Source organism: Capricornis sumatraensis, chromosome 10 (assembly GCF_032405125.1).
Source record: "Capricornis sumatraensis isolate serow.1 chromosome 10, serow.2, whole genome shotgun sequence".
NCBI lineage: Eukaryota > Metazoa > Chordata > Mammalia > Artiodactyla > Bovidae > Capricornis > Capricornis sumatraensis.
In genome coordinates, this window is record NC_091078.1 from 17,936,746 (window position 1) to 17,951,692 (window position 14,947).

The window sequence follows — 14,947 nt, forward strand, 5'->3', positions numbered from 1 at the left end:
GAGTGCCTGGCCTCACCAATAAATTTGCTGTGTGAGCTTGGAGAAGCTACCTCTCCTCTCTTGGGCCTCCTCCTCCCCACCTGTTCACCAGGGTCCTGCTGGCTTTTGGGTAGAACAGCATCAGGTGGGCTATATAGCCCCAGGTTCCCGCCCACCTCCACCACGTGGCCTCTCCCCACCGCCCACTCTGGGCCACACCGTAGACAATGATGGTGGCTGTGGTGCTGCGGCGCTTTGCCACGATGTTCTTGGCCACGCAGGTGTAGTTGGCCGTGTCCGACAGGCGGGCCTGGCGGATAATGAGGTTGTGGTCGATGGTGAGCAGGAAGTTGGTGTCCTGGGTGGGGTCGATGACGTCCTCATTCTTGAGCCATTCCACCTGCAAGGGAGGGGTTGGGGGTGTGAGGGCCAGTGCCTGATCCCTGCACCCCGGAGAGCGGGCCCTCTCTGCAGGGGGTAGGTGGGGAAGGCTGAACTAAATAGGCCAGCAGTTCTATCCCTGTCCAACCTTGGTGGTGACCCAGGAAGCAGGGCCTCTACAGGCCAGGCACTGTGCGGGACACTGCAGAACACAGTGGTTAAGAAGACCACCCACCAGCTGGCAGCCTTGGGAAGGGACTTCCGCTCAGCCCATTTCATCAGCTATAAGTTGATATTCAGTGGCACTATCCAAAGGGCTACTGTGAGGAGGAAATGAATCCATATATAGAAAGTGTGGAGCACATGCCTGGCTCACAGTAAGTACTAAATAAATGCGTGTCTTCATCATTAACTCTGTAAACCGACTCCCTTCGCGGTAAGAGGCCTGGCAGGTGATTAGAACCAGGGTCCCCATTTTAGCAGCTCTGGGTGCGCAAATCCCAGCTCCACCACTCACTAGCTGGGTGACCCTGGTTGACCGCTTCGCCCGTCCCAGTGCTGTGCTCCCAGCCGTAAGATGGGATGACATGGGTTGCTATGAGGACCACTGTGCCAGGTGCTGGGCACATGTGGGAGCCCCACGAGGGTACCTGTCATGAAGGGAGTCTGAGTTCATTTCCAGATGGTGGCCTGGGCTGGGGGGAGTGATAAGAGCCAAGATTCTGATGTCTGATTCGGAGCTGGAAGCCCAGGGGGTCCATCTTCCCCAACCCTGTGCTACTAAGGTCCCTGGCAGCAAAGCTGTTTCCCCACACCCTGCTCTGACTCCAGGACCAGCGGTGCGGGCAGTGGGAGAGAGGAAGCAGGTCTAGAATACAAGCAGGGCAGTGAGGGGACAGGCGGGCATCACCCAGGGATGCACATGCAGCACCAGGAGGTGTGATGAACTCAGACACGCGCATCGTGAGACTCTCTGGTGTCCATAAAGCTGGGTTCTTGGCTTCTGGGAGATGGTGTGTGCAGCCACTTCCCTTGCAGGAGACCGAGCCTGGGGTCAGCCCAAGGAGTCCTGGGGTTCCTTCCCCAGTTATGCCCGATCCATGAGGTTAGATTATGCCTGTGGAGGGCCCAGCTGGTATCTGGGATGTGCCGAGTTCTAAAGAGATGGCAGTTCTTTCCTCTGTAAAACGGGAGGGCTCTGGGAGGCTGAGTTACCGTGGCTGGCGGTAAACACCACCCCTGGGTGGCCTCTGCCATGCCCAGTATTTCCCACGCCCTCACTCACCTCAGCCACAGGCACCCCCTCCGGTGGGCGGCACTGCAGGAGAACTTCATGGTCCAGGGGCACTTCCTTGCCCAGAGGCTCCTGATCAAAGTTCTTGCGCAGGTCTGGGAGAAGGGAAAGGGTTCCAAGGCACCGTCAGGCCAGGGCAGAGAGGAGGCCAGTCAGGCAGAGCTGGATCCTGAAGTGCCCCCTTCTAGCCACGAGGTGGCAGTACACACCAAAGAAATTTCACCAGGACTCCCGGCCTTTACCAGGGGAATCTCTTCTCCAAGATAGGGGGCTTACCAGGTAGACTGAGGGGAACCAACCCGCCCTAACTCTGGGATCCTATGCACATGATGACTAGGGAAGCTGATGGCTTTGTTACATAAGTAGGCAAAAAAGGGTCATTAGAAATTCTGGCCAAAGGTGGCACAGGCTCTGGGTCTTGGAGCCTTCCTCTGAGCTGGTGGCCCCTGTGCCCTGATGTCTGTGTGCAGAACTCTCCCTCCTGGATCCACGGGGAAAGGGGAGAGGGCCCAGGGGAACGGGGTTGGGGCGTCTGGGCAGCGTACATGCGATGCGGACGTAGGCCCGGCGACTCTTGGTGGTGCCCGCAGAGCTCCAGGCTACACACTGGCACCAGTAGTCCTCCAGCCCGAACAGCTCCTCTACCTGCTGCCGCGACACCTCGATCTGCACCTCTCGCACCTGCAGGCCTTGGGGGAGGAGAGAGATGTGCTGGGTGGGGGGCAGGCCTGGGAGGAGGAGAGAGATGCGGTGGTGGGGGGTGGGGGGGGCAGGTCTGAGGGCAGGAGACACAGGATGTGGGACCATGACATCTCACTCCCCGCCCTCCGGTCCTGGGGGCTGCTCTCCCACTGCTTCCTGTTTCCCTTTTTCTCATCTCTTCTGCTTCGAGCCTGGCCCAAGCCACCACCACAGCTCACCTGGAAACTCAATAATGGCTAACTCAAGCCCTCTGCCCTCATCAGTCCACTCGCCACCCTGCAGACAGCGCGGGCTCTCTGAAAGGTCCAAGTGGCATGCCGCTCCCCGGCTACGTCCCTGCCATCCCAGTGTAAAGACCCAGACCCTCCATGCGGCCTCCAGGCCCTGTACGATCTATCCACTGCAGCCTCACTGGGCGTCTTTGAGGCCCTCATGCTCCCCCAGCCTCCCTAGTCACAGGGCCTTTGCTCATCCAGTCCCTTGCCTGGGACTCTTCCTCTGCCCTTTCTGTGTCCAGTGAACTCCCAGTGAGCATCCGCTTCGGGCTAGGTCTCACTTCAGAGGGAAGTCCCTCAATGCTGGCCCATCCCCACCAGCTCTCAGAGAACCACTCAGCACTCCCATGGGTGCACTGGACACTGGTCTCTGCAGTTACCATTCCCCACCCAGCCCGACTCCCTCATGGCACTGCCATGGTCTGAAACTATACTATGTATCGCCATGTTCAGGCATTAACTGTATCTCCTGCAGGAGAATGAGGTGGGGCTTTGCCCTATTTACTGCTGTGGCCCAGGGTCTGGGACAGTCAGCGAGCTCAACCAATACGAGGTAAGCGTGTGGTCTCTGGTCACTGCTCAGGAGGCTGCAGGGCTGAAGCTAAGAGGAGGCCCCTTTTCCTGGGAACCCTCCAACCTCTCAAAGGCTCCTTGTTGGGGCCCGAGGGGTTCCCTGGATAACTGGATCCACCGGCACACACAAAAGGAATCATTTACTCTTTTGCCATCGCTCCCTCAATGACAAAATGCGCTACGTTCAAGTAAGGGATGAAGCCTCCTGGATGAGGGTGTCCATCTGAAGCTCCTCCCAAAGCTTGTGAAAGAACTGAGACTGCCTCCTCCAGGAAGCCCTCCCTGACTGCCCTGCCTCTCCTCCTTGACATCAGGTATCTCAGTTCATCCTCTCCTGGTTGCACATGGGTTCTGATAAGCCCCTCGAGGGCAGGAATGTTGAGTGTACACCTTGTGGAACTGTGGCATGCTGGTTAGGTGGAGGACTGGATGGGTTCTTGACAGGTTTGAAGCCTAGCCCCACCCTCACTCCCCATCTGTGTGACCTTAGCTAAGTTATAGATACTTAGCCTCTCTGAACCTTGGTTCCCTCATCAGAGTAAAACACTCAAGGTAAATTCTAAATGAGTCATGGCAATTACAGCACCCAGACCAGGCTGGACACACATCTACTCTGGCAGCCCATATGGATCTCATTCAATTCTAGGGAGAAATTGAAACACAGAGATGGTAGGTGGCAGGCCCAAAGTCCCACAGCAAGTTGCCAGCAAAGCTGAGATCAGCTACTAGGCATCTTGCCCCAGTTAGAGCTCTGCCTGGTAATAAATGACACCTCTCTGGACCTCTCCCAATGAAATCACTGCCTTAACTCTCCTGCATCCTAAGGGAGGGGGGCCCTTACACTGGGAGTTGAGGCAGTAAGGAATCCCCTCCTGATGGCAGGGGATCTAAATTGGGGGTGGGGGCTGGGAGTTTGCTAGCAGGGAGCACCAGGAGGGAAGAGGCTTCTTGCAGAAGGTTTTCCGGGGGGTCAGGGGGAGTGGTGCCTGGCCCACAGGCAGCCACTGCTGCCTAGAGTGCTTGCTTCCAAGAGATGCTGCATGGTCTGGGGTAGGAGAGTGGGGCCCCGCCCTTTACTTACCAGGCTGGGAGCCTGGAGGAATGGCCTCTCTCAAGGGGGCCATCCATCCAGAAGGTTTCAGGAGCACCCAAGAATTGGACAGACAAACCACCACCCAGTAGGGCTGGACACCTTGGCAGTGGTCACCAGCAGGAAGACGGGAGGCCAGGGGCCTTCAGTCTTCTGGACTTGGGCCCCAGATGAGGTGTCCCCCAGCACGACAGGCAGTGCCTGACCTGACACCCAGGGTTGGGCTGCCTGCCTCGATCTGGCATGAGCTGCTGGGTGGGCTTGCCCTGCCTCTGTTGGCCCCCTCTGTCATCCTCTGTGTTTCCAGGGCTTCAGGGAGGGCCAGGGAGGGCCAGGGGTGGGAGCAGGAGGAACCAGCCACAGTGCTGCCAAGGGTGTGGCCTGCTGGACCATTGTCCATTCTTTGTAGCTAATGGGGACAACGGTGCCTTGATTTCTAGGATGGGCAGGGCTTGTGTGCCTGGTAGCAGAGGACTAAGAGCCACCCTGTTGCCAGTAGTCACAGGGTCTGTGAGGGGCCTTCAGGGCCAGAGGGGGTCAGGGGGACAGAGAAGGAACAACAAGTTTCCAGAGGAAAGAGGCAAACAAAAACCCAGAAGGAAGATGGAGGAAATGGGCATTTATTAAGCACCTGCCGAGTCCCGGCAGTGTGCTCAATGCTGTGTAGGCACCACCTTGCTCCATCCTCACTAGAGCCTTCTGTTAATATCCCAGTTTATAAGGAGAGGAACCGAGGCATAGAGAGGTTGAATGACTTCCTCAGGGTCACACAGCCAGAGCATGGAGGCAGCTGGGATACAGGTTATTTTTTCCTTTTAAAAATTCTTCTTTTAAGATTTTGGGTGAGAACGGGATTCCAAATCTAACTTTTTAAATTCTTGAGATTCTTTAAAAAATTTTGGTGAAATATACATAAACCTACAACTTACCATTTTAACCAGTTTTTAGGATATAGTGTTGAGTGGCATGAAGTACATTCTGGGGTATGATTTTAAACCTGAATGGTTCTGAAATCTGTCAGCTTTTCATAGAAAAATAGAAGTTGAAGAAGGAGAGAGAATGAAAGAGAGCATGTCAGGGGAGAGACACTAGAATGAAAAAGAGAGACACACAAGAAAAGAGAGAGACATAAAGAAAAAAGACAATGTATAAAATACAGAACTGATGAGAATCTACAGTATAGCTCAGGGAACTCTACTCAATGTTCTGTGGTGACCTAAATGGGAAGGAAATCCAAAAAAGAGGGGATATATGTATACATGTAACTATCCACTTTACTATACAGCAGAAACTAACACGACATTATAAAGCAACTATACTCCAATAAAAGTTAGTTAAAAGAAAAAAGGAGAAAAGGCAGACACAAAAAGGAGACAGGGATGAGAAGGGAGAGGCAGAGAGACAGCAGGAAGGAGGGAAGGGATGAATAAGGAGGAGAAAGAAAAGATCAGGGAAGAGAGGTTAAAAATGAAATCAAAGACAAGGCAGGCTCTGGGGTGAAGGAACCACCTGGAGGCTGGGGTTGGCTGGCATTGCATAAAGCTGGCCGCCCACAGGCAACCAGAGTGGACGGCCCGCCTTGCTGGCCTGAGTCTGGGAAAGGCTTTCCACCCCCAAGGGTCCTGTACTGTAAACAGGGGCTGGGCTCATGAGATGAGAGGAGCCTGGGGCTCTGCCTCCTGCCCGGAGTGGGGGGTTGCCCGAGGAGCCGCACACACCTCACTCTTCCTCCTCGTTTCCCACGCTTCTGTAGCCCTCCTTTCCTGCAGGACTCGGGTGACATCCTAGCAACACCTCTATGGTTATTTACGTAGTATTATTAATCTGGGTTTTTTAAAAATTTGTTTATTGAAGGATAATTGCTTTACAGAATTTTGTTCTTTTCTGTTGAACCTCACATGAATCAGCCATAGGTATACGTATATCTCCTCTCTTTTGAAGCTCCCTCCCATCTCCCGTCCCATCCCACCCCTCTAGGTTGATACGGAGCCCCTGTTTGAGTTTGCTGAGCCATACAGCAAATTCCCGTGGCCATCTATTTTACATATGGTAATGTAAATTTCCATGTTACTCTTTCCATACATCTCACCCTCTCCTCCCCTCTTTCCAATTCCATGAGTCTATTCTCTATGTCTGTTTCTCCACTGCTGCCCTGTCAATAAATTCTTCAGTATCATTTTTCTAGATTCCATTTATATGCATTAGAATACGATATTTATCTTTCTCTTTCTGACTCACTTCACTCTGTATAATAGATTCTAGGTTCATCCACCTCATCACAACTGACTCAAATGTGTTCCTTTGTATGACTGAGTAATATTCCATTGTGTGTATGTACCACAACTTCTTTATCCATTCATCTGTCGATGGACATCTAGGTTGCTTCCATGTTCTAGCTATTGTAACTAGTGCTGCAGTGAACAATGGGATACATGTGTTTTTTTCAATTTTGGTTTCCTCAGGTACATGCCTAGGAGTGGGATTGCTGGGTCATATGGTGGTTTTGTTCCTAGTTTTTTAAGGAATCTCCATACCATCTTCCATAATGACTGTATCAATTTACATTCCCACCAACAGTGCAAGAGCATTCCCTTTTCTCCACACCCTCTCCAGCATTTATTGTTTGTAGACTTTTTGATGATGGCCATTCTGACCAATGTGAGGTAATATCTGATTGTAGTTTTGATTTGCATTTCTCTAATAATGAGGGATGTTGAGCATCTTTTCATGTGTTTGTTAGCCATCTGTATGTCTTCTTTGGAGAAACGTCTGTTTAGGTCTTTTTCCCACTTTTTGATTGGGTTGTTTTGAATGGGGCAATATACAATTGCCCCATTGTATATTCTTGCCTCCTTTGTCGAAAATAAGGTACCCATAGGTGCATGGGTTCATTTCTGGGCTTTCTATCTTGTTCCATTGGTCTATATTTCTGTTTTTGTGCCAGGACCATACTGTCTTGATGACTGTAGTTTTGTCCATTTCTTCACTGAGTTGTACAAGCTGCTTGTATATTTTGGAAATTAATCCTTTGTCAGCTGTTTCATTTGCTATTATTTTCTCCCATTCTGAGGGTTCTCTTTTCACCTTGCTTATAGTTTCCTTTGCTGTGCAAAAGCTTTTGAGTTTAATCAGGTCCCACTTGTTTACTTTTGTTTTTATTTCCGTTACTCTAGGAGGTGGGTCATAGAGGCTCTTGCTTTATGTCATCGAGTGTTCTGCCTATGTTTTCCATTTAGGTCTTTAATCCATTTTGAGTTTATCTTTGTGTATGGTGTTAGGACGTGTTCTAATTTTGTTCTTTTCCATGTAGCTGTCCCGTCTTTCAGCACCATTTATTGACGAGGCTGTCTTTGCCCCATTGTATATTCTTCCCTCCTTTGTCGAAAATAAGGTACCCATAGGTGCATGGGTTCATTTCTGGGCTTTCTATCTTGTTCCATTGGTCTATATTTCTGTTTTTGTGATGTATTGTCTTGATGACTGTAGTTTTGCCCGTCTCCCCTTCATTTATTTGGACTTCTGTGTTTCTAGTTTGTTCCTTTATTTATGTAGTATTTCTCTGCCTTTTCATCATTTTTTTTAAGTTGTTGTGTTTGAGGTCTCCTTTTCCCGGGCTTCAAGGTTGAATTCTTTCTTCCTTTTGGTTTCTGCCCTCCTAAGGTTGGTCCAGTGGTTTGTGTAAGCTTAGGGTGAGATTTGTGCTGAGTTTTTGTTTGTTTTTCCTCTGATGGGCAAGGCTGAGTGAGGTGGTGATCCTGTCTGCTGATGGTTGGCTTTGCATTTTTGTTTTGTTTGTGGTTTAGCATCCTGGCATCCTGCACAGGGTGCTCCGGGTGGTTGGGTGATGCCTGGTCTTGTATTCAAGTGGTTTCCTTTGTGTGAGTTCTCACTGTTTGATACTCCCTAGGGTTAGTTCCGGAGAAGGCGATGGCACCCCACTCCAGGACTCTTGCCTGGAAAATCCCATGGATGGAGGGGCCTGGTGGGCTGCAGTCCATGGGGTCGCTAAGGATCGGACACAACTGAACGATTTCCCTTTCACTTTTCACTTTCATGCATTGGAGAAGGAAATGGCAACCCACTCCAGTGTTCTTGCCTGGAGAATCCCTGGGACGGAGGAGCCTGGTGGGCTTCCGTCTATGGGGTCGCAGAGTCAGACATGACTGAAGCGACTTAGCAGCAGCAGCAGCAGCAGCAGGGTTAGTTCTCTGGTGGTCTAGGCTCTTGGAGTCAGTGCTCCCACTCCAAAGGCTCAGGGCTTGATCTCCTTCTTAATATTCTCTTCTCCTCCTCTTTCACTTCCTGCTACCCTTACCCAAGAGCACCTGCACCACTGCCCTTGCCAGGCCTCTCTGCGCCTAAGCTGGTTCGCTTTTTTTTAAAAAAAACCTAAACCAATTAATTTCTATGAATGAAGTGTTGCATCAGTATCGTGAACAGAAAGCAGTATCACTTCTCACAAACCCAGAGGACCTGGTCGAGAATTCTGGTTGGGGCTGGGGGCAGGGCTGTGAGACAGGACCAGCTCCTCTCTCTCAACAGGGAGCAGAGCAGGTGCTGGGGAGAGGGGGGAAGAACCCTAGTGCCGGACTGGACCTGCTCTCTGATGCAAGCAGAGGCTGGAAGGGAACTGGAGCAGGGAGCAAGCACTCAGCAAGCGATGTGGTGCTGTTTCAGCTGGTCACCCAAAGTCAGACACTGATCCAGGGTGAACCCGAGGGGAACCCGAGGCCCTGGGGGGACCGTGGCTGTGTGAGGGCTCACACGGAGTCAGTGTGGAGCCAGGCCCAGAGCCCTCTGGGCTCGGAGTGGCCGGGGGGGTGCCGGCGGGGGGTGGGGTGGGGTGGCGCAGGCTCACCGGTGGCCTCGTCCAGGCCCTCTTGGGTGATGTGGCCACTCTGGCTGACCCACTCGCCGTTGCATTTAAAGTAGATCTGTGTGGCAGGGAAGGCGCGGCAGCCCAGCTCCACGGGCTTGTTCTTCACGATGTAGGCGTCCTGCGGCTCCTGCAGGAAGTGGGGCAGCGTCTCTGCTGGCGCCGATGGGAAGGAGTCAGGGAGCTCTTCCCTGCCCGAGTCAGTGCCTGCGGAGAGTGGAGGACTCTGTGAGGCCACGGCGGGGGAGGTCCCAGGTCCCTTCCATCCCCTGGGGGCTGCGACAGAGAGAGGAGCTGGGGGGAGACAGAGGGGTGGGTAGCTGGAGGAGACCTGCCAGGATGCCCGCTGTGACCTAGGCAAGGTCTGGCACTTCTGGGGCCTCAGTTTCCCCACTGTGCCCTGCTTTTAGGATTGTGTATTTTGGAGCCAGTCCCAGCTCTATGATGCTATGTGAGTCTATTTCTTTACAGATGGAGGAGGCAGGGGAGCCCAGGGAGGTGAGGCAATCCATCAGGGCAAGGACACCCCTCTCCGGTCCTCTCCAGGATCCCCTGCACTGGCCTTCCAGGGCCTTCCTCCAGTTTCCCGTGGTGATGCCACAGCATGTGAAAAGCTGGAAACGGGCCTGAGGCTGGAGCGCAAACCCAGCCAGCTCTGCCCCGAGGCCACAGCTGCCCTTTGCAGCCCCAGCCAGGCAGGCTGATGGACATGGGAAGATGAGCCAAGTCCCGCAGGGGTGAGGGGAGGGGTGAGGTGAGGTGGCAGCGCCAGGCTGGGCTCCCCAGTGCTTGTTCCCAGAGTGCCTCCTCTTCCCGGAAGTCCAAGGCAGGCAGCAACGTGGAGGGGCAGACCACGTTCCTTGCAGCCTCCCCTGCCCCCCCTCCTCTGGTCTGTGGCTCTGATCCACCCGCTTCAGCCAAATCCACACCCTTGGCCTATGGATGAGGACACGGGGAGGCTGGGAAGTCACTGAGGCTGTGCCGGCAGCCATCTCCTCCCCCAAAGGGGCCAAATGGAAACCCTGGCCCTGCCCGCGTCCCTGGAAAGAACAGCACCTCGGGAGGTGAGACAAACAGGAAGGGAGAGGGGCCTGGCCACCACCAGTGTAGGGAGGGAGGAAAACCAGGCCGGGCCAGGCGACTAGTTTACAATCCACTTAGGAAAATTGACTTTCCAGTGCCAAGTGCCAAACAATCAGTTGGCTGGGGACAAGCGGTGGGGGGCTTGTCCTCCTCTGCTAACTGCTCCTGAGGAAACAGCAAATTAAGCTGCAAGGGTGCGTGTCTGCCCAGCCCCTTGCCAGCCTTCTGCACGCCTGTCCCTGTCCCAGCGCTGCGTCCCTCAAGTGCAGCTGGGGTCCCAGGAGGCCAAGGGTGGGACACACTCTAGGGAGTCCCCCTGTGGGTAGAGCTGCCAAAGGGACACCTAGCTCTTCAAGAGCAGAATGAACAACATGTGCCCGCCATGTCTAAGCCATGTCATCTCCTGGGGGACCATGAGCTCCTGCTAAGATGTGGGCTCTGAGAAAACACACAGGTTGTCACTGGCTCTCAGCTCTGGGGCCTGGGTGGGGTGTGTGTGCACGGCCTGGGGGAGCGAAGGCGAAGCCAGCAAGGAGGAGGAGGAATCCAGCTCCATCTGGCATGTACGGGACCCAAGGAGAGCCCGTACTCTGTCTCATTACTCCGACCTTATTCCTCTGTCTCTGAAGTGAATGGACAAATGAACACACTTCCTCTCTCTGGGCTCTTTTGAGGATCAGGTGAGATAAATGAGCATGAGTGCCTAGGAGAAGAGGTCTAGCACCATAGGTACAAATTGCTGCATCAAAATAGCAACGAATGCTTCCCTGGAATTAGCTGCTATGTTTTTAGTTACACAGTTAACTTACCGAATTCTTGCAACAACGTTGTAAGGTATGATATATTGGTCCCCAGTTTATTGATGGGGGAAGCTGAGGTTCAGAGCAGTTAAGCAACCTGCCCAAGGTCACACAGCTAGCAAGAGGCAGAGCCAAGGTCTGAACCCAGGAAATCAGATTTCAGTGTTTGGGATGCTGCCTATCCCAAATAGGACTCCACACTGCCTATCCCTGGAGTAGCTTCATAACACTGTGAGTGTCCCCGTACCTGAGAATCCTAATAGACCCTGACACTGGCCAGGTGTCTACAATTATGGGACTCTCTCACAAAAAGACTGGGCTTCTCCAGTGGCTCAGCGGTAAAGAATCCACCTACAATGCAGGAGACACAAGTTTGATGTCCGGGTCAGGAAGATCCCCTGGAGGAGGGCATGGCAACCCAATCCAGTATTCTCGCCTGGAGAAACCCACGGACAGAGGAGCCTTGTGGGTGACAGTCCATAAGGTTGCACAGAGTCGGACGCAACTGGGCATGCACACATGTACACCAAAGGGCTAGCAAGGCCAGGACTTGTTTTTCTCGTTTCAAAGTTGGGGAAGCTGAAGTCCATCCAAACTAATGCACGGTCACCTGGTTAGTGGGCATCTAAGCTGCGGATTCCTAAGGCCAGGCCAGGACTCCCCCACACCTGCTTCCCTCTGCCAGACAGGGAGACACCTTCTCTGTAGGTAAACTGGCAGTCTAGGGTCTAGGAGTGTGGGCAGTTGATGGCGAGAAGACACAGTGCCCAGGGAACTGGACACTGTGGCCTGAGAGCTGCTCACTGTGGCCCTCCCGCCAGGCCAAGCAATTTTAGGGAGAGCAGGGTGGAGCCAAGAGGACTCCACACCCACCTCCTGCCACAGCATCCTGCATCAGTCTTGGGACCGAGGAGTGTTGGGCTCAGGCTTCAGACCCAGACACCCCTTGGTCTCAACCAGTCCTTACTGGCCTCAGGAGCGTCATCTGTGAAACGGGGGGAATGGGCCTCCCTCTGGGGATGGTGGCCACAAGGGCAGCTCATGGGTGCAGTTACAGACTTGCCCTGCCTCCTAACCATGCAGCCCCCAGCTGCCAGGTGACAGAGCCCTGGCTCTATGTGGCACTGCGGGGTGCGTTTATGACTTTGTCTTATAACCCTAATGCAGCTCATTTGTAAAGCAGGTGCAGACTCGACCGGGGAAAGTAAACATGGGAGATCTATTAGGGCAGCAGGCCTGAGTCTGGTGGCCCCGGGGCCCCAGCCCTGCCTACCCCACCCCTCCTCTCAACCCTGGCTCAAAGACTCCGCTCTAGCCTCGGCTGGAGGATGCCTGGGTTTTCTCGTCACGGCCTCCCCGTCATTCAGGGCAGTGCCAGTGGCTCTTGACGCAGCCGCTGCCCACTCGCCAAGGTCCCTGGCCCCAGGCGTCCCAGAAGACAAAGAAGAAGAACCAAGGGCGACCTGAGGTTCCTTTCCCCAGGGCCCCATCAGCAGACTAGGCGCTGGCTGGCACACAGCAGGTGCTCAGTGAACACAAATGAAAGGGGTGTGTGTGTTGGGGGGGGGGTGCTGCCAGCCCCAGGGAGCGGTTGAGTTGGGCCCCAGTCCTGACCGGTGGACACATCACCCCCTCCTTGGCTCTGGCTTGGGCCAAGGGCTTGCTGGCCCTTAGTGGCTGAGGAAGGCTCCTCAGGGATCCTCGGGAGGGCCACCTGAGCCTGCCTTCTCCAGCTTAAGAGGGGAAAGAAGAATAAAGCCTTGGAGCTCCTGGGTGCTTCCTCTACCAGAGGCTTTTAGAAGGCATTTTCAGTGAACTCACTGAGCCCCTCAACAATCCTAGACCAAACTTCCCAAACTTTTTTGGTCTTCAGTGTTTTGGTCATTTTTACCCAGTAATTTTACCCCAAAGCCAAAAGAAATTCCTAATGGTTCTGTTTATTAAGTAGTTAAATCCAACCAGCTTACGTGTCTGTGTGAGGGTGTGATGTCCTAATAACTCAGTAGCATTGGCAGGCGGATTCTTTACCACTAGTGCCACCTGGGAAGCCTATTAGAATAAATAATACTCATAAATTAAAAGAAAAAATAATATTAGTATTCCATTTCTGAATGGCCACACTGACTTATAATGAGGATGTATGTGTGCCTGTTGAACATGGCACAATACCTCAAATCTTAGAATCATAGCAGACACTGCTACCTCATAATTTGCCTTGGGGTACTCCCAAATGCCAAATTTCCCAGCTTTGCAAAGGCATGGTGCCATGTAAAGGAAAGAAGTGTGATGTGATGCTAAAATTGTAAGCTATCTTGAGCTAGTAGTTGTTGCAGTATCTGGCAGCTGTCCAGTATCGCTGTGTTTCTTTGAAGATTCAAAATAGCCCACAGTACCCCTGTGAATTTGCTATACCATCCTAAGGTGCCTAAGTACACAATTTGAGAACCATATCCCTCTGGTAACAACATCTCTATCAGATAGGTACTATTATTATCCCCATACTACAGATGAGGAAACTGAGACCAAGAGAGTTTATAAGTAACCGGCACAGGGCTGTAAAACTATACAGCAGAGTTGGGAAGCACATTCAGGCAGCTGGATACTTGAATCTGACTTCTACACTGGGAACTGGCATTTATGTCCACTGTTTGGGGGATGTTGCAAGTAGTTCGCCTAGGTGAGCATTATCTTCCCATGTTACAGATGAAAACACGGGGCATCAAGGGACTTGCCTGAGTCACCTGGTCAGTGGGAGGAAGCCACTTCTGCAGGCTCAGAGCTGTAGCCTTTGGTCACCATCTCCCTGGCTTCTCTACCGCTCTCCCCACTGCCCCATCTTCACAGGGGAGAATAAAATACCTTTAAGAGAAGGTCCCTGAGGAGGAGGCTTTGCCACTGCCAGGCCAGATCTGGATTTCCTCCTGGTGGGAAAATGACTCACATAAAGTGTAGTTTTCCAGTAGCAGAATGCATTTGAACCTATAGTTGCAAAAATGCAACCTGCCTTTACAGCTGCATCCACAAATGGCCCAGCTAATTTGCCAACTAAGGTCCGTCTAGTCAAGGCTATGGTTTTTTCTGTGGTCATGTATGGATGTGAGAGTTGGACTGTGAAGAAGGCTGAGCGCTGAAGAATTGATGCTTTTGAACTGTGGTGTTGGAAAAGACTCTTGAGAGTCCCTTGGACTGCAAGGAGATCCAACCAGTCCCTTCTGAAGGAGATCAGCCCTGGGATTTCTTTGGAGAGAATGATGCTAAAGCTGAAACTCCAGTACTTTGGCCACCTCATGTGAAGAGTTGACTCATTGGAAAAGACTCTGATGTTGGGAGGGATTGGGGGCAGGAGGGGAAGGGGACGACAGAGGATGAGATGGCTGGATGGCATCACTGACTCAGTGGACGTGAGTCTGAGTGAACTGCGGGAGTTGGTGATGGACAGGGAGGCCTGGCGTGCTGCGATTCATGGGGTCGCAAACAGTCGGACACAACTGATCGACTGAACTGAACTGAATCCAAAACGAAGGTATGAAAGAGGAAGCATCCTTACACAGATGTAACCAAAGACAGTCAAACACAGGAAAAGAAAAACCACTGAAGTCAGGAGCCCTGGGTTTGCAGCCCAGCTGGGGACTGGCACTGCCATGTGGCTTTCCTCTCAGGGCTCAGGAACCCTGTCTGTAAAATCAGGAAGTTGGTTGAGTCAACTTCCTGAGTGGCACTCTGGTTCCCACATTTTGATATTTGAAGATGGCCTGCTGGGGAATCTGTTAATGGAGGACATGGCCCTGTTGGGTAAAGTTTTTCTCATGAAGCAAATTTGCTTAAAGTGGGGTCAACTTTCTTGCCGTTGTTATTCTGGCTCAAAGACCCAGCACCTACTGGGGCCCTAAGGCA

The 14,947-nt window shown here is 52.6% G+C and overlaps 2 protein-coding genes across 3 annotated transcripts in view; one reads left to right on the forward strand and one right to left on the reverse strand.

The window, feature by feature from the left end:
• The window catches only part of UNC5B (unc-5 netrin receptor B), an 88,633-nt gene that overhangs the window by 12,170 nt on the left and 61,516 nt on the right, over positions 1–14,947 (reverse strand). For both annotated transcript variants that reach the window (XM_068982969.1, XM_068982970.1), the window contains exons 2-5: positions 9,153–9,377; positions 2,200–2,343; positions 1,646–1,749; positions 199–379 (exon numbers count right to left, since the gene is read on the reverse strand). In XM_068982969.1, coding sequence (XP_068839070.1) covers positions 199–379; positions 1,646–1,749; positions 2,200–2,343; positions 9,153–9,377 — 654 coding nt within the window. The remainder of the gene's footprint in view (positions 1–198; positions 380–1,645; positions 1,750–2,199; positions 2,344–9,152; positions 9,378–14,947) is intronic.
• The window catches only part of PCBD1 (pterin-4 alpha-carbinolamine dehydratase 1), a 363,975-nt gene that overhangs the window by 578 nt on the left and 348,450 nt on the right, over positions 1–14,947 (forward strand). The window lies entirely within an intron of this gene.